At 56.0% G+C, this 23,811-nt stretch overlaps 1 protein-coding gene across 1 annotated transcript; it reads left to right on the top strand.

The window, feature by feature from the left end:
* Window positions 1-57: 57 nt before the first annotated feature.
* Window positions 58-21,888, top strand: LOC310661365 (uncharacterized protein; the record flags this gene model as incomplete). Its single annotated transcript, XM_083407214.1, has 11 exons — window positions 58-432; window positions 2,296-2,410; window positions 6,935-7,072; window positions 12,375-12,569; window positions 13,850-13,998; window positions 15,128-15,248; window positions 16,009-16,125; window positions 17,220-17,318; window positions 18,346-18,778; window positions 19,062-19,933; window positions 20,409-21,888. 11 exons carry the CDS (start codon window positions 58-60, stop codon window positions 21,611-21,613), a joined length of 3,819 nt encoding a protein of 1,272 aa, XP_083263340.1. The 3' UTR covers window positions 21,614-21,888.
* Window positions 21,889-23,811: the final 1,923 nt, after the last annotated feature.

Here is a 23,811-nt window from a genome sequence, read left to right on the forward strand (position 1 = left end):
CCACTGGCCTTGTTATTTGCAATGCTTTCTAAGGCCCATTTGACTTCCCTCTCCAGGATGTCTGGCTCCAGGTCAGCAACCCCACTACCTGGGTGTACCAGACATCCAGACGACTCAACCACAACAGAGACCTCCAGACCTCCAAATTCCTCTCCCAACGGCGAGCAGCCAGCGGAGGATCCCTGCTCCCCGGCCGGCCTTGGCCTCTGCAGGCCGGACTCCTTGGGCTCCGGGTCCGCCGCCTCCCGGCGCCGCGCTCCCTCCGGCCTCCGGGTCTCCCGGGGCAGGACTCCAAGTCCCGTCGTGCACCGCGGCGGGGGCGGGGCCTGCGCGGCCAAGGAGCGTGACTGCGACCTCCCCGGGAAGCCGAGACGGGAGACGCCGCCGCCGCCGCCGCCCGGGCCAGGAGGGGGCTGGCCGATCCCTCCCCAGGTGGGTCCCCTCCGCGCGGCCGGCAGCCCCTCTGACCCCCCCCCGCGCCCCCTCCCCGCCCACCACTGGGGGGCGGCAGGCGGGGCCGATCGGAGGTTTGACCCCCCCCGCCTCCGCCCCCCCGCCACGACCCCTCCCCCCCGGGGGTGTCGCGGGCGGGGGCGGCCTCGGAACAAAGGCGGCCCCGATCCCGGCAGGGTCGCCGCCGACAGAGAGTAGCCCCCCACCCCATCCCAAGGGCGCCGGGCGCGGGAGGGAGGAGGGGGCGGGTCCGCGACTGCCGGGCGACCCCCCCCCCGTTTCACCCTCCGGGGCGGCTGGGCACCTGCCTGCTGCTGCTGCTCCTGCATCCCAGGCTGAAGAAGCGGAGCTCATCTCTTGCACAGCCCCCTCAGAGTGCGGGGGGGGGAGAGATGTGGCCGAGGCCCCCCCCCCAATCTGACCGGGCTTCTCTTCCTGCCCTGCAGACACTTCCAAATCTATCCCAGGCCAGTCAAGGATCTCAGCCTGGAAGCGGATTTGGACATTCTTCCAGGCAGGCGGGTCAAGGGCACAAGGGGGGGGCAGAGTTCGCACCCGGGTCCCGAGGAGGAATCCCTTGCATGTGCGTGGAGAGCGCGGCCAGGAGGTGGGGTGCAGGACTTCATTGATTTGGAATAAAAAGGCGTGAGAGAGAGGAGAAGAACATAGCTGAGGCCTTTGCGTGGCAAGCGGGTCCGTTTTGCCCACATGAAGATAATAAATACTTCTGTAAAACAAGAAAATCCTTAATAAAAAATAAAATAAAATAAAATAAATAAATACTTCTCCGGCCTGTAGGGTCACATTTGACACATTACATGGGACAAATCTGAGTTTGCAGCTGGAAGATGCCTTCAGTCGGGATGCTTGCATTTTCAGGTTCACACCAAAGACTTCAGTTTGCAAAGAGCCCCTTACAAAATAGAGGAGAGGGTTGTGATCTGGGGGTGTCCCCCTGTGTCAGAGGCCCTTTTGCTGGCTCCTCCACCCCTCGCAAGTCAGCCCTTCCCCTCCCCGGCCTTTGCCAGCAGCGGTGACCTTGAAAGATGCGAGTTCAAGTGCCATTTTGGGGGCACCCCCGAGATCATGTCTCCTGGGAGCTGGATTGTTTGTGCCTGTTAAATCTGCATTGTTGGATTTATAAGAAGAGGTTGTGGGTTATTTTGAAATCCGTCTGGAATAGAATGCTTTTTGGTGTGCATTTTCCCTTCGTCTGCTGTCAGGATGCTGCTTGACCTTTTGGAGCAGGAGTAAGTTGGGAGAGGGAGAAAGGGGTGGGGGAGAGGATAAACCTCACATGAAGGCGTGGGGGGCTTAGGGTGGCCGCTGCTCAGTTTCTTTATTCGTTTTATTTATTTCATAAAATTTATACAGCGCTTCATTGTTGAAAGGGGAAAAAACCCTTTCAAAGTGTTTTACAAAAAGATAAAGCAAAATTATCCATAAGGAAAAATAACAACAACAATGGAAAACTTTCAAAAAGTTAAAATGGCAATAATTGGAAACAGATTCAAGCTCGCCTTACCTTCCTAAGCATCTAGGTAGGCTTGTCTAAACAATGATGTTTTAAGCAGGCGCCTGCCTGGCGTCAAGAGGCAGGGAGTTCCACAGTGTGGGTGCTGCCCCACTACAAGATTGAATTCTTACAAATGCAGAGCAGGGATTATGTGGCCCCGGTAACCGTTCCAGTTCAGCTGATGAGAGCAGGATGTCTTTTGCAGCCCAGTTACAAATGTGGGGTGCTGATCGCTGTGCCTGCTTGAGGTTCCTGCCTCGTGGGGGGTTGGACTGGATGACCCTGGGACCCTGCCGACTCTGCAGTTCTGTGATTCTATCTTGCAGGTGCCTCAAGGACACTCAGACCTGTTTTCCCGCGGGAGGTGCAAAAGGATGGCAGAAGGGGTCCAAATGCAGAGGGAGGTGATGCTGGAAAATCGCAAGCCAGTGGCCCCACTAGGTGAGGACACCCCTCTTTTCTCTCTTTATCAAAGATTGTTTTTGGGGGGGGAGAGCTGGGGGTGTCTTCTGCGTGAAGAGCTCAGGGTCCGAGGCCCCGGATCTGCACAGACACACAGACTAGCAAAGTGTCAGTAAAGTTTTGCTGACAGGCAGTCTGGCCACTAAAATGGGTCCAGGAAGAGCAGGGATGGATCAGAAAGGAGGGTAAATTGGGTGCCCATTTGAATAAATCTCTCCTTAGTGGGGAAGTTGAGGTGTGGCGGTTGCGGGGGGACGGGGGACGGGACAGAAATGGGAAGGAGGAGAAATGGCCTCTTTGACAGTCCCTCTTTATTCAACTCTTAAGATCCCCACACACATCCCAACCCCCCCACTATATTTAAAATCAAATGAATATTGTATTTAATTTATAGTGAAATGGGGGGGGGGCATTATGTGTGAATGTAACCAAAAAAGGAGGAACCAAGTAAATCACCTGTGACCTGTTTTCACAGACCCATTCTGGCTCGTCTGATATACAGTTCCCTTAGTTTTAAGGGGGGTTTTACTATTTCTACATATTTCCACTGGTGGGGAGTTGCAGCGTCATCCCCCCCCCCCTTCTTGAGTTGGACAAAGTCCTTCAACGTGGGTGATTTATTTATAAAATTTATAAAATATATACACCACTTGATAGTTAAAAAACAAAACAAATTCAAAGCAGTTTACAAGAAAGGAGAAAAATAAAATTATCAGTAGGAAAAAATAGCAATAATTTAAGATGTTCTAAAAGCTGGATGGTGGGGTGTGAACTTGGGCTGAGTGCAGACCAGGGCTGGCTACCATTTGGGGCCCATCAGCCCCGTCCACAAAATGCTCAACCCAAGTTTAGTGGCTCCCTTCACACGCTCACGGTGTGTCAGGGTGTACACCTTGCTGGCCTGAGTTTAGGTGTGCAGGAGGCACACCCCCCCCCCCCGTTCACCTTACACAAAGGTACGCTTGCAATGTGCTTGTTTGGTACACTTGGGCCGTCTTTATGAGGCACAGAGCCTGTATCTCGTTGGCAGAGGGCGACCAGTTGCCGACGTGCGTCACTCAATCCTTAGATTTGTGGGTTCCTTTATTTGGTGGCTTTTGTGCACCCCTTTATTTGAGTACTGACTGACTGAACCTTCCAGCTCTGCTGCTTAGCTTTTAAACTCCGACTATCTTTAGGTTTGAAACGTGAGCCGTTTTGTGCAGTCCAGGTGTCTTAGGACACCTCGGTGGGGAAATCTGCATTCAGAGTCACAAGGGAGCAGCTGCCTTGGAGAGACTTTGGGTGCTCTGGAGGTGCAGCAAGGAAGGAGGACTCCCCTTCTCCCTCCCTCTGTCCTACATTGGAGGGTCGTCGTCGTCTTCTTTTAGCCCCTCTAAACCCGGTTGCTAAAGATAAATGGAAGACCTTGGCTTCTCCTTTTGGGCCTGGAAGGAGTCAAATCCATGTTTTGGTTCCGCAGGGTGAATGCGGATTGAATCTGCTTTGCGGACGTGCCCCAGATCTTCTGCCAGGTGCCCAGGGGAGGCCGGACTCTGCACGGATTCGGCTTCCAGGCCTGACAAGGGACCGAAGCCAGCCTAGCGCTGGGCTCCCGCCGTGGTCCAGGCCGGGACCCAGGCCGGTTGCCATGGAGACGGCCTTCTCTTTCTTGCGGAGGGAATGGAGGGGGCCCGGCTTCCTCCCTCACCCTGGAAGGCAGGGCGTTCTTTGCCCCCTCCTGGGAGCCTGGCCCGACCGCTCCTTCGTGGCCCCTTGGGGGACGCCATGGCCCAAAGCAAGGCAGTCTCGTGGGGCAGCAGGCCCGGCTGCGCTCCTGCTTCCACACGGAAGGAGCCTGGGCAGCTTGGGGCTTTTGCGTCCTGTTTTCAGGCCAGGAGGCTGGGCTTGAACGTCTGCTGAGGACAGCCTGGCCTCCGTGGGCGTCCTAAGGACAGAGGAAGGCATCACACAGCGTGTCAGGTGTTGGGTCCACCTTCCCTACGAAGGAAGGTCGCAGCATTTGGGACTTTTCCGTTTAGAGAATAGGAAACGGAGAGGCAACATGATAGCGGCTTATAAAATGATGTGTGTCTGGGGAAAGTGGAGAGAGGAAAGTTTTTCTGTCTCTCATCACATAAGAAATCGTGGACATGCAAGGAAGCTGAACGTTGAGAGATCCAGGACAGATGAAGAAAGTCCTTTACACTGTCCAGTGAATCTGTGGAACTCTCCGCCTCAGGAGGCAGGGATAGCCGCCAACCTGGATGGCTTTAGAAGAGCACTGGACCAATCCACAGAGGACAGGGCTCTGAATAGCCACTAGCTATGATGGCTCTCCTTTGCCTGCATGGTCAGGCACATTTGAAAACCCGCAGATAAACGGCTTGGCACTTTGGGGGCGTTTGCCTGGCGTGGCTGGAGGCAGAGATTTCGGGTGACTCACTGCCTGGTGACTGATGCTGGCAGGTTCACACATCCTGGTGGTTGCTCAAGGATGTGGGGTGAATAAGGGCAGGTGTGACCTTGCTCCCCAGGTGGGAAAGCTGTAAGGGAGAGGAAGAGGCAGGCGGACAGGCGGATGGAAGCAGAGCTCTGAGGTCTAGCCAGCCCCTCAGAAAGGAAAGGGGTGAGTGGGTCAGCCAGTGGGGGGTGGGCGCGGTGGATGGTGAAGGGAGAGGGGACGTGTGTGGGAAAGAGGGTGGCAAGGGAAGGGGCCGGGGTGGGGCTTCACCTGCCCTGGGCATCTCGACATCATCCAGCCCCCCGTCCCGTCCAGTGGGATGCACAATCCTTTTGTGGCCCCACAGCCAAAGTCTGGCATTTCCCTTTGTGGAGTGCTTCTCTGTCAGCCGGTCAGAGCTGTTTGGCAGTGGGGCGGACTCCCTCCTTCCTTGGAGGTTCCCCCAACCGGTTGGGTCGCCGTCCGTGAGGGATTCTTAAGCTGAGATTCCTGCATCACAGGGGGTTGGACTACATGACCCTCAGGGTCCCTTCCAACTCTACAATTCTATGAAAAAGCAGCCCAGGGCCCCATGCAAGAGGAGCAGAGCTGAAGAACTGGCAGAAGCAGTTGCCACACCCCCCAAACACAGCCTCTTCTGCCCGCAGCAGGAGCAGCCTCTGGGCTGACCCTCCTCTCCCAAGCTGAACTCTGCAAAGGGAATTCCCCACCCCCTGAGCGCTGGCTTCTCCTTGGTCTTTGGGACCGAGGCAGCCCCCTTCATCCTTGGAGGAAAGGCCTCTCTGTCAAGAACAAACTGGGGCAGGTTGGTTTCCACCTGAGGGGCGCTTCCTCCAGGCCGACTCTTTCGGTGCTGCAGCTGAGCTTTGTGACATTAAACGCCCAGCATGGAAGTCATCCTGGGGAATTTGCAGGCTGGGGGCTGCTTCAGGCTGATGCGCGGCCTTCGCAGTGTGTGCATGAAACATGCTCATCAGTCACCTGGGCATGCACGCAAAGTGATGCATCCCATCAGGATTTGGAAGTGCTGTGAACCCCCCCCCCCCTTCTAGATGCCCTGGAATCCCTTGCAGGAGGAGGACTGAAAACGCCCCATGACTTTCTTGCAGGATTTACCTGCATTGAGAAATGCCGTGTGGTGGGTTGCATAAAGAGAGAGGGGCAGAAGCTGCTCCCCGAGAAAGAGGGCCGACTCCGGGTGTGTTCACACCTTCTGAGTGGCTTCCGTTGGCGCTGCCAAAGGAGCGCGTGAGTCACTGGGGATGGAGCCTCTGAGCCCCTCCCCGCTTGAGGCTCTTGCCTGAAGGCGCCCCGGTGACTCATGCAGAGGCTTCCCGTGTCCCAGGGAAGGAGTGCCGCTGCTTTGACTTCAGAAGGAGCTTCCCCTCCAGCCAAAGCAGAGAAAAGTGCGCAGCCCACAAGGGATTCCTGCGCTGCAAGGGGTTGGGCTGGATGGCCCTTGGGGTCCCTTCCAAGTCTACGATTCTGCGAAGCCCAAAAGGTATGGAAGGTGCGGCATAGCAAAGGCCTGGCCTGCAGCAGCAACATTTGCCCCATGTGCAGTCGGCCTCTGGAGTGGAGTCCCTAAGACAGTTGGATGCCTCCATCCAGCAACTCCTGCAGCCCCACTGGTGCCCCACATCTTGCTCTGCTTTCTTTTGGACCCCGTCAGCCAGGCCAGCTCGGGGGTTTGGGCAGCCCAGGACCTCCATGCGCAATGCCCCAGGGAGGGCCCTTCAGTGCTGCTTGCTTGGCTTCTGTCTCGAGACAGACAGATGCCCACATTATCATTCATATTTATTAAATTTACAGTGGTACCTCGGGTTACATACGCTTCAGGCTACAGACTCCGCTAACCCAGAAATAGTACCTCGGGTTAAGAACTTTGCTTCAGGATGAGAACAGAAATCGTGCTCCGGCGGCGTGGCAGCAGGTTAAGAAAAGTTTCAGGTTAAGAACGGACCTCCGGAACAAATTAAGTTCTTAACCCGAGGTGCCGCTGTATATGCTACCCTTCCCCTTAAGATTACAGGGCAGCTCACAGCCTCCCCTTCTCACAGGCGCCAACCACATGTCTCAGTGGGGAGAAGCCCACAGAAGGGCAGGAAGGTCACAGCAGCAGCAGCCGTGTGAGGTCCCTACAGGCTGGAGGCAGGAAAATGTCCACATCTTCAAAAACGGGGGAAAGGAAGAGCCAGGTAACTACCGACCGGTGAGCTTGACATCAATACCAGGGAAGGTCCTAGAATAGATAATTCAACATTTGGCCTGTGAGCATTTAGGAAAGGATGCTGTGATTACTAAGGCCAAGAATGAGTTTCTCATAAATAAGTCACGCCAGACCAATCTGATTTCTTTTTTTCTTTTGATGGAATTACAGACTTGGTGGATCAGGGGAATTCTGTGGACAGAGTGTATCTTTATTTCAGTGAGGCTTTGGACAAAGTCCCCCATGATATTCTTGCGAGGGAACTGGTAAAATGTGGGTTGAACAAGGTAACTGTTAGGTGGATTTGTAGCAGGTTGACTGATTGAGCCCAAAGAGGACTCATGAATGGTTCTTCGTCATCCTGGGAAAAAGTGACAAGTGGGGAGCCGCAGGGTTCTGTCCTGGGCAAGTGGTTGTTTAACATTTTTCTAAATGACTTGGATGAAGGAATTGAGGGGATGCTCAACAAATTTGCAGATGACATCAAACTGGTAGGGGTAGGTAATGCTGCAGAAGACAAAATCACAATTCAAAATGACCTTAACAGATTGGAGAAATGAATTTCAATAGGGACAAATGCAAGGTTCTGCACTTAGGCATGAAGAACCAGATGCACATATATAGGATGGGGGACCCCTGGCTTACTAGCAGTACACTTGAAAAGGATCTAGGGGTCTTGGTGGACCACAAGCTTGACATGAGTCTACAGTGTGATCAGCAGCAAAAAAAGCTAATGCTATTCTAGGCTGCCTCAACAGAGGTCTAGTGTCCAGATCAAGGGAAGTCATAGTCCCACTCTCTTCTGCCTTGGTCAGACCTCACCTGGAATACTGTGTCCAGTTCTGGGCACCACAGTTTAAGAAGGATGTTGACAAGCTGGAATGTGGGCAGAGGAGGGTGACCAAGATGATCAAGGGTCTGGAAACTAAGCCTTATGAGGAGCAGTTGAAGGAGATGGGTATGTTGAGCCTGGAAAAGAGGAGGCTGTGAGGAGGTATGAGAACCATCCTCAAATATCTCAAGGGCTGCCACAAGGAAGATGGAACAAGCTCCTGCTCCGGAGGGTAGGACTCGAACCCATGGCTTCAAGTTACAAGAAAAGAGATGCCAACCAAACCTTCAGAAAAACTTTCTGACAGTCAGAGCTGCTTGGCAGTAGAACGGACTCCCACGAGAGGCGGTGGCCTCTCCTTCCTTGAGGTGTTTCAGCAGAGGTTGGCCGGCCATCTTCCCTGGATGCTTTAGCTGAGATTCCTGCCTTTCAGGGGGTTGGACTAGATGACCCCGAGGGTCCCTTCCCAGTCTAAGATTCTATGATTCTTCCCCCTGCCCAACTCCCAATGATTCTCACCAACTGGCCTCTGACAGCAGAGGTTGAACTGTAGTCCTCATGCCTAGCCTTGTCGCCATGAATTTGTCCAGTCCTCTTTCAATCCTGTCTAGTTTGGTAGCCATCAGTACTTCTGGTGGCAGTGAGTTCCACTGTGTGAAGAATTGCCCTCTTTGATCTGTCCTGAATCGTCCAATGTTCACTTTTGCTGGAAGGCCCCATCGGGCTCTAGGATTTTAAGAGTGGGGCGAGAGAGACTTCTGCCTGCCTTCTGTAATCTTTCTCCCTCCCCTGCAGCATAAATCTGCCTCCCTTTGGCTTCCCGTCGGCCGGCTATTCTTGATCAGGCGCCAGCGTGGCCTAGTGATTAGAATGCCAGGCCAGGACCTGGGAGAGACCTGGGTTCGAATCCCCGCTTGGCCGTGAAGCTCCCTGGGGGTTCCTTTAGAAACCAGTCATTGCCTCTCAGCCCAGCCTACCTTGCAGGGTTGCTGTGGGGATCTAGTGGGAGGAAGGAGAACTCTGCACGCGGCCTTGAGCTCCTTGGAGACACAGGTAGGAGATAAGTGCAATGAATCAATGGGGACAGCTGCTCCCGGCCTTCTCTTTCGGAAAGGGAATGCAAGCACTGCCAGCTTGGGACCCGCCTGGGTGTGAGTCAGGCTCCCAGAGGCCAAGGAACACCTTTGGGAGCCAAGTCGGAAGGGGTTTGACCTGCTGCGCCCTGGCACCGGGCTTCCTCCAGGCCCGTTTGAGGAGCAGAGGTTGCCAGGCCAGACACCTTTGGGATAAAGCAGCCCAGAACAAGCGGAAGTTTGTTGGGGGGGCTGCCTCCTCTTCCTCCTCCTCCTCCTCCTGCACCTCCCAGGGACTTTTGCTGCCCAGGTGAGAGCTGCTGAAGTTGGCACTTAGGGGGCAGATGTGCTGGGACAGTCTGTGGGTCTGGATAGTGGTTGTTGGGGAGGCAGAGGGCCAAGTCCAAGCCCTGGCACTGCCAGGAGCCAGGCAGAGACGCCTCCCTCTGCGCCGCAGTCACTTATCCACCCCATTTTTATGCAGCAGCTGCACAATCCTCCTTGGCATGGTGCCCAGCTAAACTGTGGAACTCCCTCCTGCAGGACCCGGTGAGGACCACTGGCCTGGTGGCTTAAAAGCGGGTTAAGCAAATCCCTGAAGGACGAGAAGAGGGCTCTGGGCGACTCCTCCCCAGGATGGCTCTGCTCTGCCTCCCAGCCAGGGGCAGCAATGGGGAGAGTGGGTCTTGTGCTGCTCAGGCCCTTCTTGGGGGTTTCCCATCTGGCTGGCCCCTGAGGGAAGAGGAGGCTGGAGCAGACGTGCCCCTGGCCTCATCCAGCAGGCTTCCCTGGGCCAGAGGCAGGCAGGGAGGGATATTTGGCCTCGCAACTTGATGGTCCCCCTTTGGGGGCTCTTTGGGGGCTCTTGGGCTCCCCCCCCGCCTCATGAGGATGACCTTGCAGGACGTCCAGGAAGGAGCTGAGCCTCTCCTAATCTCTGGAGGCATCAGGGGAGGAGGAGCCGCATCTCGGGTTCAAACTCAGGCTGTGGAGCAGAGAGGGGAATGAGACTCAGCCCTGAGTCAGGAGTGAGTCAGGAGAGCCCGGCACCCCAGTAGGACAGAAGACACACACACACACACACCCCGTGCAGCACTGCGCTTACTGCAGCCCTCGAAGGGGGGGGGGGCTGTTGGCTTCCTTGCGGTGCAATCTGGTGACAGTCACATGGCTTTTATAACGAAGCATGGGGGGGGGGTTTTGCAAGCGGCTCAGATGCCCCTTTGTCCATCTCTGGCATCAGGACAAGCGCTCTGGGCCTGGGCTGTCAGTCTGGGAGAGCTGCTGCCGAGCTGTGGGGGGGGGTGCTCTTTGAGGGGCACCTGGGCATCACCGGTTGCCCTGCCTGGACCACTGGGGGGGGGGCTCTTGGGTGCCAATGTTAGCTCAGCTGCAGGTGTTCATTTCCTCAGGGGCCCAGAGTCATAGGCTTGTAGAGCTGCAAGGGACCCTGAGGGTCATCCAGTCCAACCCCCTGCAATGCAGGAACTGTGGCCCCAGTGCTTCCCGGAGTGCCGTGCCAACGCTTGCGCACCCTTCTCCAGACTCCTTTGGCCTTTCCAGATTTGCAGCACCACAGAGACCTTCCTGTGCAGAGACAGAGGGGACAGCGGCAGAATAATGGCCTCTGCTCTGGGTCGCAGAAGGATGGCTGCTGTCTGCGCAGGGGCAGGCTGGTGTCTTAGGAGAAAACCCTGTGGAGTTGGCCTGCACAAACCCAGGACTGCCGCAATAACAAGGGTTGAGTTGAGTCCTTGCGCCCCAAAGGGGGACTAGGGAGCGGCTAGGGATGTCAGCTTCAAAGTGCCCTCATTCTCCATGGGGAGAACCTCTTGGGGGCAGGCTGTGCTGTGCAAAGTGCCCCGGTTGGGGGGCAGGCAGGAACCTCCCTTCTCTGCGGAGTAACTGGGAAGAGCCCCCCCCCCACACACACTACATGGGTCTTCTCATTTATGTTCTTTCTTTTTATGTATAAAGAGCACAAAGAGATGCGGTCACAGCAGACGGAAAGCCGTGATCCTTGAGCTTGTTTTCCCAAACTGTTCCTCCCCCCCATACCCATTCACCCCCCCCCCAATGAACCTGTTAGGCTGGTTTGCACACTTTCTTTTGTAATAAGTTAGCTAAATCATAATTACTCAGGACCTAGTTTTCTCAACGCATTTGGATATAGCAGGAGATGTGCTCCCATTTTTAGCTGCTGTAATCTTAGCAGCAGTTAGAAGGTTGGATTGATCATTTTCTGGAGTCACATCTTTTGGATGTTATATTTTAGAAGCCCCAAGGCTTCTAAGACAAGGCAAAGCGTGTGGCTTGCGGATAAACTTGTGCCCCAGCACCTCTCTCTTTGGAAACATACTACTGTTTGGAGCCCCCCATTTGTTTAGTGGTTTATTCCATTTGCCCCCCATTTTTCCTCAGGGCGGTCAAGGTGGTGTATAGAGGTCTCCTCCTCCCCATTGTCTCCTCACAATGACCCTGCGAGGGAGGTCTGGCTGAGAGGCAGGGACTGGACTCAAGGTCACCCCCGGCCTGGCCAAGGGGAGATTTGAACCCGGGTCTCTGCCAGTCTGACCTGCTAGCACTGTGCCTCGCTGCTTACAGAGAAGTGTCGCCTGGCGGATCTCTCAGCTGCCACACCTGCAGGAAAAGGAGAAGCCATGTGGTGGAGGGAGAGCCAGGATCCGGATCAAGTGGGTGGGTGGGGGTTGCAGAGAGCCAGAATGCTGCTAGCTGGCCACTATTTGGTTCCGGCTGCAGATGTTGACCCCCAGGGTTAGAAACTCACATATGTAAGCTAATTGCCAAATGGTACCTTAAACCTCAGTTATGGGGACCACAATGGAATGTCTAGGCATCCTTTTTTCATCTGTGAATCCCCCCCCCCCCCAATTTCCGTACCATTTTATATTTTAAAGAAAAAATCTCAAAGTGCTTTACAACACATTGAAACATCAAATAAAACCACCCAGAACAAAATAAAACCAAAAACTCAAGCTTCAAGGAGAATATTTCAGATCCTTCTCTAAGTGACATTTTGCTTTCCCCATATTTATTTGGCGACTTCAATTATAGAGCTGCCTCACGGCAGAAGGACTCCAGGAAGGCAGTGTGGGGCAGTGGTGAGAGTGTCGGATGAGGACCTGGGAGACCAGGGTTCGAATCCCCACTCCGTCCTGAAGCTCACTGGGTGACCTTGGAGTCAGTCACAACCTCTTCGCCTACCTCACAGGATTGTTGTAGGGGTTAACTCAGGAGGGGCATGAACCATGTGCTCCTTGGGAGAGAAATGCAGTAAAAAAAGCTCTTCTGCTCACCTGATGAAGAAAGCTGGAGGTGTCTGGGGAATTTTGAGCACTGCTGACCCGGCTTCTTCCTCCTGGCAGACTCTGCACCCACCAAAGATGCAGCCGCCTGTGGCCTTGAGGAGGAGGAACAGGAAGAAGGGGAGGCCCACTGGGCGATGGAGGAAGACATGTACGTTGGGGAGCCCCCTGGCGAGAGAGAGGCAGCCGTCGCTGACCCCCCTGCGCAGGACAAACCGGGCAAAGGAGCCTCCTCCTCCACCAGCAGCAGCCCAGGTACCACTTTGGGGCATCCTTGGAGCCTGGGCTGCATGTAAGGGGCAAAAGGGAAAAGCCATTCCTCAGATCAGAGCCGCCCACACTTTGGGGTCCCCCCCCCGTCCCATAAACTCATCCCGGCCCTATTAAATGCATTATTCAGAACAGGGCTTTACACCAAGGAAAATTACAACAATGAATTTCACAACAGGAACAATTAATTGCTCTTTATTGATGTTATTCATTTCATTTTTATATATCTGTAAGCCACACTGAGTCCCTGTCAGGGGAAAAGGCAGGGTCTTTATAAATGTATAATAAATATAAAACAATAAAGTCGGACCTTGGAAATCGAACGGAATCTGTTCCGGCAGTCCGTTCAACTTCCAAAATATTTGGGAACCAAAGCGCGGCTTCTAATTGGAAGCTGCAGAAGCCCCGTTGGACGTCCAACTTCCAAAAATAGTTCCCAAACTGGAACAGCCAAAACGTTCAAGAACTGAGCTGTTCGGAAACCCAAGTACGGCTGTACAAGCACTTTTTATTTGTAACAAAAAAACCTTCAAAACGGTTTACAACCTACATTGAAATGTTCCGAAATAAAACATCAAATATAAAATATACATTCTGAGAGTTTGGGGTTTTTTTTACAATAAAGCGTTGTATAATTTTTATGAAATAAATAAATGAATGAAATGGAAGCGTCTTGGAGCAATCCTGGACCCAAGTGCTCGCCTGCTTCCCTGCCTGAGCCCTTCACTGGGCAGCCCTGGCCCCACTGCAGAGCCCCATCCTGCCTGATCCGCCGTTGCCAGAACTCGATCTTGTGCACTTTGGAACTCCCTGCCTGTTGACTTCCCGCAAGCGCTTTCGCTGCGCTCCTTTCGGCCTCTGCTAAAAAACATCCCTGTTTTAGGGAAGCCTGCCCAGATTTTCAGGAAGCCAGTGGGAATTTTAATCTGCTTTGTGTCTGTTGTTTTAGCTTTTCCAGTGTCTCTGATGGTTGTTATGAGTTCCTTTTACTGGTAAAGTATTGTTTTATCTCTTTTTTTGGTCAAACACTTTGAGCTTCTTCCTTTCTAACTATGAAAATGACTCATCAGAGCAGTCCTCTCTCTCCACTTGGGGTTCCTATACATCCGGAATTTCCTGGACAAATCCAGAATACTGCAGTCGCAAGCTGGGTCTGGGCAAAAATCAGCGAAATGTCTGGGAAAATCCAATGTTGGCAGTGTTGGTTTTGCACACAAAAATCTCAACAACTGTTTTGCTCAACCCTATCTCCGCTTGCTCTCTAGGCTGCAAAGGCCCCCCCTGGATGTCCCCCCGCCCTCCAGAGCCGCCTGGCGCCTGGCGGGGCCTCTGCACCTGGGAGTGCTGGCACCAACGAGTCCTGGAGCTCCTGGAGCAGGAGCAGGTGGCCCAGAGCCCCCCGCGGGCCGCTCAGGTGAGCAGAGGGAGTGGGCAGTGGGGTCCAGGGCAGGAGGGAGGGGGAATAAGCAAGAGATGTCCCTTGTATGGAAGGGAGAGCTGGACCATAAAGAAGCCTGATCACCGAAGAACGGATGCTTTTGAATTCTGGTGCTGGAGGAGACTCTTGAGAGTCCCATGGACTGCAAGAAGATCCGACCTCTCCATTCTGAAGGAAATCGGCCCTCAGTGCTCACTGGAAGGACAGATCGTGAAGCTGAGGCTCCAAGACTTTGGCCACCTCATGAGAAGAGAAGACTCCCTGGAAAAGACCCTGATCTTGGGAAAGATGGAGGGCACAAGGAGAAGGAGACGACAGAGGACGAGATGGCGGGACAGTGTTCTCGAAGCTACCAGCATGAGGGAGGCAGTGGAAGACAGGGGGGCCTGGCGTGCTCTGGTCATGAAGAGTTGGACACAATTGAAGGATAAACAACAACTACAGTCCCTTGCCAGTTGCTGGAAGCCACCGGAGGGGAGAAGGAGGCTCTTGTGGGTTTCCCGTCATGGGCCCCCAGTCGGCCCCTGTGAGAACAGGATGCTGAACTAGACCTGCCGCTGGCCTGACTCAGCAGGGCTCTTCCTCTCTTCTTAGGGAGCCTCCAGGTCCAGAGGCAGTCTATCTGGACTCCTAGGTTCTTTGGGGAGTTTTTCCTGCTGAGAACAGGAGGCTGGCTAGAGGGGCTCCCTTTGGCCTGATCCTGCAGCCCCATCTCTTGCTCTTGCATCCAGGGCAGGGCAGAGCGGGAGGCACTGCTGGGGACGCAGGGAGCAGGATTGGGGCGGCTGGCCTCTCCCACGGACGGCACCTGGGCGGGTGGGACTGCTCTGTGCCTTTCTCTTTTTGTGCACGGCGCCCTCCCCTGTTGGCGTGGGGTCTTTGCAGGAGAGCTGCCTTGGCGGTCCTGCTGCTGCGCTTCCTCCCGGAGGGGGGGGACCCCTCTCTCAGTGCGTTCTGCCTCGCTCTGGATGTTTGGGGACGCTCAGCCCAGGCTCTGAGCTGCCACGTTCTCCCCCCTCCTCTGGAAGAGGCTGATTTTCAGGGGGTGGGCAAAGGGTGCTGGCTCCCTTGACACCGAGCAGGATGCGGCCTGCTTTCCTTCCAGGTGACGTTTGAGGACGTGGCTGTCTACTTCTCGCCTGAAGAGTGGGCCCAGCTGACGGCCTGGCAGAAGGCCCTCTACTGGGACGTGATGAAGGAGAACCACGACCTGGTGGCCTCGCTGGGTGAGGGTCCCCCTTGGATAGCCCCCGGGGGGGGGGAGGGTCGCAGCCGCTGGCCCCAGGACACCCCGGAAGGTGGGGTGGGGGTGATGGCGGACCCTTCAAGTCAAATCAGACAAGTTTCACCGGTGATCCGCTGGATCCCTCAGAGTTCTGGCTTTGCCCCACCATCACCAGCTGAAGGCTCTGTGTCCTCCCTTCCCTTTCCAGCCTCCCCCCGAGGCCTCTCCTAGCTAAGCCTGGCCTGACTTGGGCAGCGTCTCTGAGGGCTGCTAAGGGGGCTGAGGCACATGGCCTCCCCAGCCGTGACCATCAGGTGGAGCCTCCATGTCCTACGGCAGTCTTCCTGGGCGTGCCAGGGGCTGGGAGAGGCAAGGAGGGCTGTTGCCTTCCCACTTTGCTGGCTGGGCCCTGCTCTCTGAGACCCAGGGGGCTGGGCTGGATGGGGCCCTGCTCGGATCCAGCCCCCAGGCTCCTCTTCCTCCTCTTGGGCAAGAGTCCCCTCTCAGGGTGGCTGGACTAGATGTCCCTTGGCGACCCCTTCCGACTCGGTTTCTACGTCCAAACTCTTTCTCCGTGGCCAGGAAGGCCTGAGGCAGGTCTCCTCTGACCACTGCCATGGGGAGACCAGTTAGGGGCCCTCCCCCTGCTTTCTTGCCACATCCACCCCACACCTGCCCCCTTCAGGCCCTTGGCTCCCCCTTGTGGCGCCCAAGTCTTTCCCGCAGGTGGTGACTTTCCCACTTTCTCTCCTCGCCTGCAGCTCCTACCCGTGACCCCGAGCCGGAGGTCTTGGGCCGAATGGAGCGAGGGGAGGCCCCTCCTTCTGAGGCCCCCATGGAGGAAAAGCCGGAAGAGGCTCCCCAAGTGCCCAGCCCAGGTGAGTGAGGCCCCTCGAGGGGTGAAGTTCCTTTAAGGGGGTTGGGCTGGATGACCCTTGGGGTCCCTTCAAACTCTGCAACTTTGTGAGCAGCAAATGTGGCCACTGCTGAACCCGATGCTTCTCAGTTGGCGACCTGAAGGGGACAGATCCTGGTGCAGTGCATGTGGGTTGCGCTGTTCTGGGCTGGCTATGGAGAGCAGCGAGTGCGAATCCTTTTCTGGAGCTCCTGTCTGCTTTGTGTATCTGCAGGAGAAGCCCACTGACAGGCAGGCAAGTCGGGGGGTGGCATGGAGTCTGGGGGGGTCTTACCCCCAGGGTTACACCACCCCTGAGGTGTGGCTTCTTATCCAAGACCAGCAGGGAGCAGAGAAAGCTGCTTTACGTTGGTCTGTGGAGCTCAGGATTGCCTACACTGGCTGGCAGCAATCCCTGGCTGCGTTTTGCTTTCATGCCCATCCTGCTGTGACCATCAGTGACGTCCTGGACTTGTGACGTCCAGCCCCCTGCAGGGGCAAAGGCAGCCCCTTCCTCGGAGACCTTGGGGTTAACTCCTCCAGCCTTCAATTTAGACACAGCTTGATTGTAAGCAAGCAAGCAAACTTCAAAGCAGTTTACAAAAAATTAACAATAATTTAAGACATTTGAAAAGGGAAAATAACACTAGACTAAAAGCAGAATTAAAACTCACGTCAGCATTCTAAGCACCAGGTTGGCTTGTCTAAACAGGAATGTTTTTAGCAGGTTCTGAAAGGGGAAAGGGCAAGTACCTGCCTAGTGTCAAGTGGCAGGGAGTTCCCAAGGGCAGCTGCTGCCACACTAAACAATCAAGTTCTGACAGAGGCGGAAGAGGTCTTTGGTGGCACCTGGAACGGTGCCAGTTCCTCTGATCAAAGCGGTCAAGTGGCACCTGTGGGGTCAGAGGATCTCCTAGGGAGACAGGTCCGAAGCTGTTAAGGGACACCAATAGTAGCTCTAGGAATCCTCCTTCCATCCCTAGTCCTTAAAAACAGGCAGGTGCAATTTGACTCTGCCTTCTAAGGTTGAGCTACTGACGTTCTCCTTCGCTCTCCCCCTCTCTCCTCTGGGTGCAGCTTCTGGGGCTAAGCAGCAGCTGGAGGTCAGGAGAGGACCAGGCGCGGAGCATCCCTGCAGCAAGACTCAGCCCGAAAAAGCCAAGACGGGCGCTCTGGGTGAGTGGCGGCGCCAGAAGGCTTCCCAGGCAGCATGCAATGGTGGTGCCAGGAGGCCTGTTGCAGCTCTGGGGCCCCACTGGGTCTGTGCAGGGACTTGGTGGCCCCCCGTGGGAAGGCTTAGTGGCAGAGGCCCTGCCTTGCAGGAAGAAGGTCCCGGGTTCAAGTCCCGCTGGCATCTCCAGGAAGGGCTGAGAGAGAGGCCCTGCTGAAGCCCTGGAGAGCCTTTGCTGCCGGTCAGTGCAGGCCATCCTGGCTAGATGAGCCAAGCATCTGACTCGGTACAAGGCCTGCTGCTGGATAGTATGGGGCGTGTGCCCCCTCTCCACCCTGGGGGTGTCTCCCTGCCCTCCTGGGAGGGGGTGGCGCTGGGTGAATCAGGCTGGCCAGAAAGGGAACCTGAGGGGTGGGGAAGGGGCAGAGGAGCACAAGGGGGAGCTCTCTGCAAATGGGGGGCGGGGGGCTACTTGGGTTGCAGATGAGTTTCTCCAGGGACACAGAGGGTCTCGGCCTCTCTCCAGAGCAAGGCTGCTTGTGCCCCTTTGTGACTTGAAACGGGGTGGTCCGAAATGGGCAGAGTAGATTTTCACAGAGGTTGCGGTCAGTGGGCGACCTGCAAAAGCCATCACTTATAGAGGAAGGTTGCCTTGGTGACCTTTTATTTCTTCCTCCAGGCCCCCCCCCATCTGTTTTTTTGCTGGGGAACCTTGAGCTTCCTAGCTTGGGGTCCACCCTCTTTCCTAGCCCTGGCTAATAGACGTCGTGCCATGCCACTCTTCATTTGTTGGCCTAAAACAACACCCTGGGTCAAAGCAGACAATGCAAACACAACTACAAACATACTGATGCAAACACAACAGAAATCGAGCTAAATCTTGTTTCAAAAGTATTAAGATACACCTGTTTTCCTTCCCCAAAGGCCACAGATCATTCAGCTCCTGTCTTGAAGGGTCCCGGGCAGGCGGGGGCATGGCTGGCACTCCTGTCTCTCACCTGTATTGACCTGCCCTTTCTCCTCCTCCCCCAGCTGACGCCAAGCCCCACATCAAGCGTGAGGAGCCGCGGGGGGACCCCCAGGGGCCGGCCACCCACCGCTGCACGGACTGCGGCCGCACTTTCCCCCAGCGGGACGCCCTGGTTTCCCACGTCCTGCGCACCCACTTTGGCGAGCGAGCGCTGCCCTGCCCGCAGTGCGGGAAGTTCTTTGGCAGCGACAGCAGCCTGGCCGCCCACCAGAGCGCCCACTGCCGGGAGCGGGTCTTCACCTGCGTCGACTGCAAGAGCAACTTTGTCTACGAGGAGCAGGAGGCGGCCCAGATCCACGCCCAGCTGGCCCTGGGGAAGCTTTTCAAGTGCTTTGGCTGCAGCTGCAAGATCGCCGCCCTCCTGGCCAGAGACCAGAAGCCAGGCGCGCAGGAGGGCTGCCCCCCCTTCGGGCAGCTGGATGCCACCTTCTACAGGTGAGGAGTCTGGCACTGGCGGGAAGGGATTCTCCGTAGTCATGGAGTCAGGGATCACCTCCGGGCGTCTCTGGCCTGAGAAATGCATCTTTGGGGTTTTCGAAAGGGTCTCCCTTATGAGATGGTAGCCTCTCCTTCCTTGGAGGTCTTTCAGCAGAGGTTGGCTCAGGGATGCTGGAGCTGAGATTCTCGCATTGGGGGGGGGGTTGGCCTGGGTGACCCTGGGGGTCCCTTCCAGCCCCTTCCTTCTGCCTCACTGCCCCCTCTCCTTTTCACCCCTCAGCCGCCAGCGCGCGATGGAGCAGGTCCGCCAGCGGGCCGCCCACTGGACCACCTCGGAGACCAAGGCCTTTGTGGAGCTGTGGGGGGACGACCGCGTCCAGACGGCGCTCTTTGACAACTATCGCAACGAGGTGCAGTACAAGCGGCTCTCGGAGAAGATGCGGAAGATGGGCTTCCACCGCAACCTGGAGCAGTGCCGCCAGCGGGCCAAGGACCTGCGCAGGGGCTTCAAGGAGATCCAGGACGGGAACCTGCACTCCAACCGGGCGCGCCAGACCATGCCCTTCTTTGCCCTCCTGGACCGCTTCCTGCTGATGAGTCGGGGGCTGGTGGTGCCCAAGGTCTGCCTCAACAGGACCAAGCAGAGGGGGCGCAGGGGCAGGGGGCGCAGGGAGGAGCCCCAGGGGGGAGAGGCCCCCTTCCTGCTTGCCCTGCCCGCCCAGCACCCCAACCTGCGGGACCTGACGCTGCGGGAACAGGATCCGTACCTCCACGCCCTGGCGCTCCCCGACTTCCACCTGCAGAGCCGCTTCACAAGCCAGTATCGCCAGGGGGCCGGCCTCCCTGGCTACCAGCTGCCGACCCCCGACCAGGACCCCCCGGCCAATGCTGTGGGGCTGCCCGGCTGCCCGCTGGAGGGGCAAGACGAGGACTCTCCCACCCTGCGGCTGGCGGACTTCTCCCTGCGGCCGCAGGACCCAGACGCCTCCCTCGTCATGGAGTCCTGCCGGGCAGCCGCTCGCAGCCAGAGCCAGGACCTGGTGCTGAGCCCCATCAATGGGCTTTCAGCCACCAGCAGCCTCTGGTCGGAGATCGCCAGCATGACTACTACGGAGAACCCCGCTGGTGTGGCTGCCCCAGGAAGCGCCCAGCGTGAGTATTTGCTTACTGGTTTATGTATCCCTTCACAGTATTTACAGCTTGCCCTTCATTGAGCGTTTTCCATCCCAGAGCAAAGTAGTAAAACTAAACACAGAAGCGCAATATACAAAAACTGCAAAATCATATAAACAGGACCAGTAAACAACTGGAAAACCTCTATCATGCGATAAAGCAACAAAATTAGAGGAGAGGGGGAAATCATTATATTGAGATCCACAATTGGGGAGGGGGGAGTCAAAGGGGATTATATGTTTATGTTTTTATTTGACTTCTTAACCTGAGGCACCACTTTAGCTAATGGGGCCTCCCACCGCTCCACAATTTCTGTTCTCATCCTGAAGCAAAGTTCTTAGCCCGAGGTACTATTTCTGGGCTAGCGGAGTCTGTAACCTGAAGCGCATGTAACGTGAGGTACCACTGTATTTAGAAAGCAGCTCATGCCTCTCTTTTTCTTCCGCCCCGTCAGCCTGGCACCCTGGGAAGGCCCCCAGCTCCTCTGCCAAGCGGATGCGTGACCTCCGCTTGCGCCGCCGGAGGCAGCGGGCCGCCATGGCACGGGTGCTGCTGGGGGCCAGCTACCGCCCCAACGACCGGACGGTGTGGAGCAAGACGCAGAAGACGGACTGGTGGGACAACCTGGTGGCCGGGCCGGCCGATGACGGCGAGTGGGTGCGCTACTTCCGCATGTCGCGGGAGGCGGTGCTGGAGCTGGTGGAGAGGCTGCGGCCGGTGCTGCAGCGCGAGGACACCAACATGCGGGCCGCCATCCCCGTCGACAAGCGCGTGGCCCTCACGCTCTGGAAGCTGGCCACCTCGGACAGCTACCGCTCGGTGGCCAACCAGTTTGGCGTGGGCGTGTCGACCGCCTCGGTCATCGTCATGGAGGTGTGCGAGGCCATCCACGACGTCCTGCTGCAGCACGTGGTCCACCTGGGGGACGCCCAGGCCGTCATGGAGGGCTTTGAGCAGCTGGGCTTCCCCAACTGCATTGGCGCCGTGGACGAGACCCACATCCCCATCCTGTGCTCGCCCCACGGCGCCTCGGCCTACATCAACGGCAAGGGGCTGGTCTCCATGGTGCTGCAGGCCCTGGTCGACAGCGCAGGGCGCTTCATGGACGTCTACGCCGGCTGGTCGGGCGGCCTGCAGGACTCGGGCCTGCCGTGGGGCTCCCCGCTCTTTGAGCGCATGGAGAAGGGCACCTTTGGCCCCCAGACCACCACGGAGATCGAGGGGGTGGCTGTGGGCCCCGTCCTGCTGGGGGGTCCTGCCTGCCCCCTGCGGCCGTGGCTGATGAAGCCCTACCCCGAGGCCCCGGAGGGCCCCCGCCGGCGCTTCAACCTCTTGCTGGGCAAGTGCCGCATGGCCGTCAGCTACGCCTTTGAGCGGCTCAAGGGCCGCTGGCGCTGCCTCCTCAAGCGCCTGGACGTGGCCGAGAAGAACGTCCCGCTGGTCATCGTCGCCTGCTGCATCCTGCACAACATCTGCGAGAGCCGCAACGAGGCCATGCAGGAGGGCTGGGAGGAAGGCATGGACTACGCCGACCTGCCCTCGGCCGAGGGCCACGCGGACCCCTTCTCGGACGCGGAAGAAGGGGCCGGGGAGGCGCACGGCGTCCGCGAGGCCTACTGCGCATTCTTCGAGAAGAGGCGGCAGGCGGAGGAGCTCTGAGGGGCGCTGTGCGTGGTGTGTGTTGTGCGAGGACACTCCCTTCCCCACCCCACCCTGTGGGGGCTGCCAAGAAGGGGGGGCAGGAACTCAGGCTAACTCAGGTTACAATTCTCTTCCGTGACTTCCCGGGGGGACAGCGTCCAGGCCCCCCCCCCTCGGTGAAGTCCCCCTGCTTACCGGTTGCACTGTTTTGACCTTTTATAAACCTTTTATAAAACTTGGCTTAGTAGGAAGTTTTCACCCTGGACCTCAATAAATCCTTGTTCTTCTTGAAAGGACTTTGGTGGGCGTGTCTTAAATGTGAAATTTCTCAGGTTTCCCCAGTCATGAATGGGGCTGGCAGGATGCGAGGGGGGGCAGGGGCCCCCCAGTTCCCTTTGCAAAACAGGGCTTGGTGCAGGATGTGAATGAGCACAAGAAACACAAGGGCTGGCGGGGGGGGGGGGGGCGCAGTGAAGGGACAAGTACAGTAGAGTGTGCTGACTTTTACAACAAAGTTGTAATGACTTGGAAATTCAAAAGATTTCTTGGTTAAATTAATATAACTTGGTTTTGCTTGGTAAGTAAACTGTGTGTAAGATGGCATGGACATCATTAAAAATGACTGCAGTTATATTTTATATTAATATATTTACTTTTATTTATTAATCCTATTCATTTTTAGAATTACCTGACACTTTTAAAAGGTAAAATTAAAATTATTTGGTTTTCCGAAAGCAGTTGATGTGCTTTTTAATCAAATGTAGATTTGCAAAGCTAAACGTTATCTAGTCACAAACTTAAGAAATTTGAATTCCTCACGCCCAGAAACATATTTTAAAGACCGCTCACTGTAGAAATGTGTAAAAATGAAGTCCGGCCCCATAAAACGACTTGCCCTCCTAGCTCTGGCTGGGAACTCTTGCCCGAGTGCTGTATGTCCTCTTCTGCCCCTGGCAAGCGCCTGAGCCCTGTGGGGAGCCCCTCTCCACCCAGGAAGACCCTTGGTGCCCCCTCCTCCCCAAAGCCCGGGCCTGCGGTTGTCCTCAGCGACGAGGGGTTCTGCTGCTGCTTCAGTTTGCCAGAGTTTGCCAAGCTCTCTTGCCCAGAGGTCCGCCCCCAAAGCCCACTGCACATTTTCTAGAGCAGGGGTGGAGAACCAGTGGATTGCCAGATGACAGACTACAATTCCCATCATCCTTGACCATCAGCCAGAGTGTTTGAACTGAGGAGAGCCACTGGTTAGGCACCTTGATTCTCACATTTGAGGGAAACGGGGTTTCCTCTCCCTGCTGCCCATCAGTGCAGCCAACTTGTCCTCCTGTTAACTTCTGCCCATTCTTGATACTCAAGAGTGCCTCTGAGCATGTGAGGGGTGTCTTCCCCTCAGCAATTACAATTATTCCTTACACCTCCAGGAGTGTTTCCAACCTGTCTCAGAGAAGTCCTGCTATGGGGCACTGGAGGAGGCGCTTGCTGCAGCGGCAGCAGCAGATGCTCCAGGAAGGGAGAGTTGCAAGTCAGTAGAAGAGACCAGTTTCTGCCTCCTCAGCCGGACGTGGGGAAAAGAGACCTTGCTCCATCATTCTGGCTTTGGCCAAACAAGTGACTGGTCTTTGGGTCTGGTTGGGCAGAGAGCAGCTGGGTAATGATCCAACGCTCGTCTAACCAGCAAAGAGGATACAGGCACATCCTGTTACATCAGTGAGCATCCCCACTCTGCATGCCTCTTGCCCCTGAATGGTCCTTGAAGGCACTGTGGCAAGACCTTTGTTGCAGCAAGAAAATCTCTCGCTGGGATGCTGCGCTTGGGTAGCTATAACCATTGAGGTGGGTGCAATTTCTCTACTGCTGAACGTTGAGGCAAAACACCTTCTCAGCAGCTAAGCACAGAGGAGCTGGCATCCATGCTGCCATTGATTTTCCACAACCTGTGCTTCCAGCTGTCCCTAGTAGATGCCACCGTAACAGCAGTTGCCAGCCCTCTACGCACACACAGTGAGGCAAAATCATAGCTAGCCAGGTCAAGGTTTTGAGGGGAATTACAGTATCTAGGTATAAAATCTAATAAAGAAAGGAGAGAACAAGCCAGCAAATATTTGAGATCAGTATTACCAGGCTGCTTCAAGAAGGGCAAGAGTCGCTGCTGTATCTGTGGCCATTCTGTCCAAGGAGACTTGCCTTGCCCTAAGGCAAGCTGGCGTGCTCTGGTCCATGGG

Source organism: Podarcis tiliguerta (genome assembly GCF_965153285.1).
Source record: "Podarcis tiliguerta genome assembly, chromosome: 12".
NCBI classification, from domain to species: Eukaryota; Metazoa; Chordata; class Lepidosauria; order Squamata; family Lacertidae; genus Podarcis; species Podarcis tiliguerta.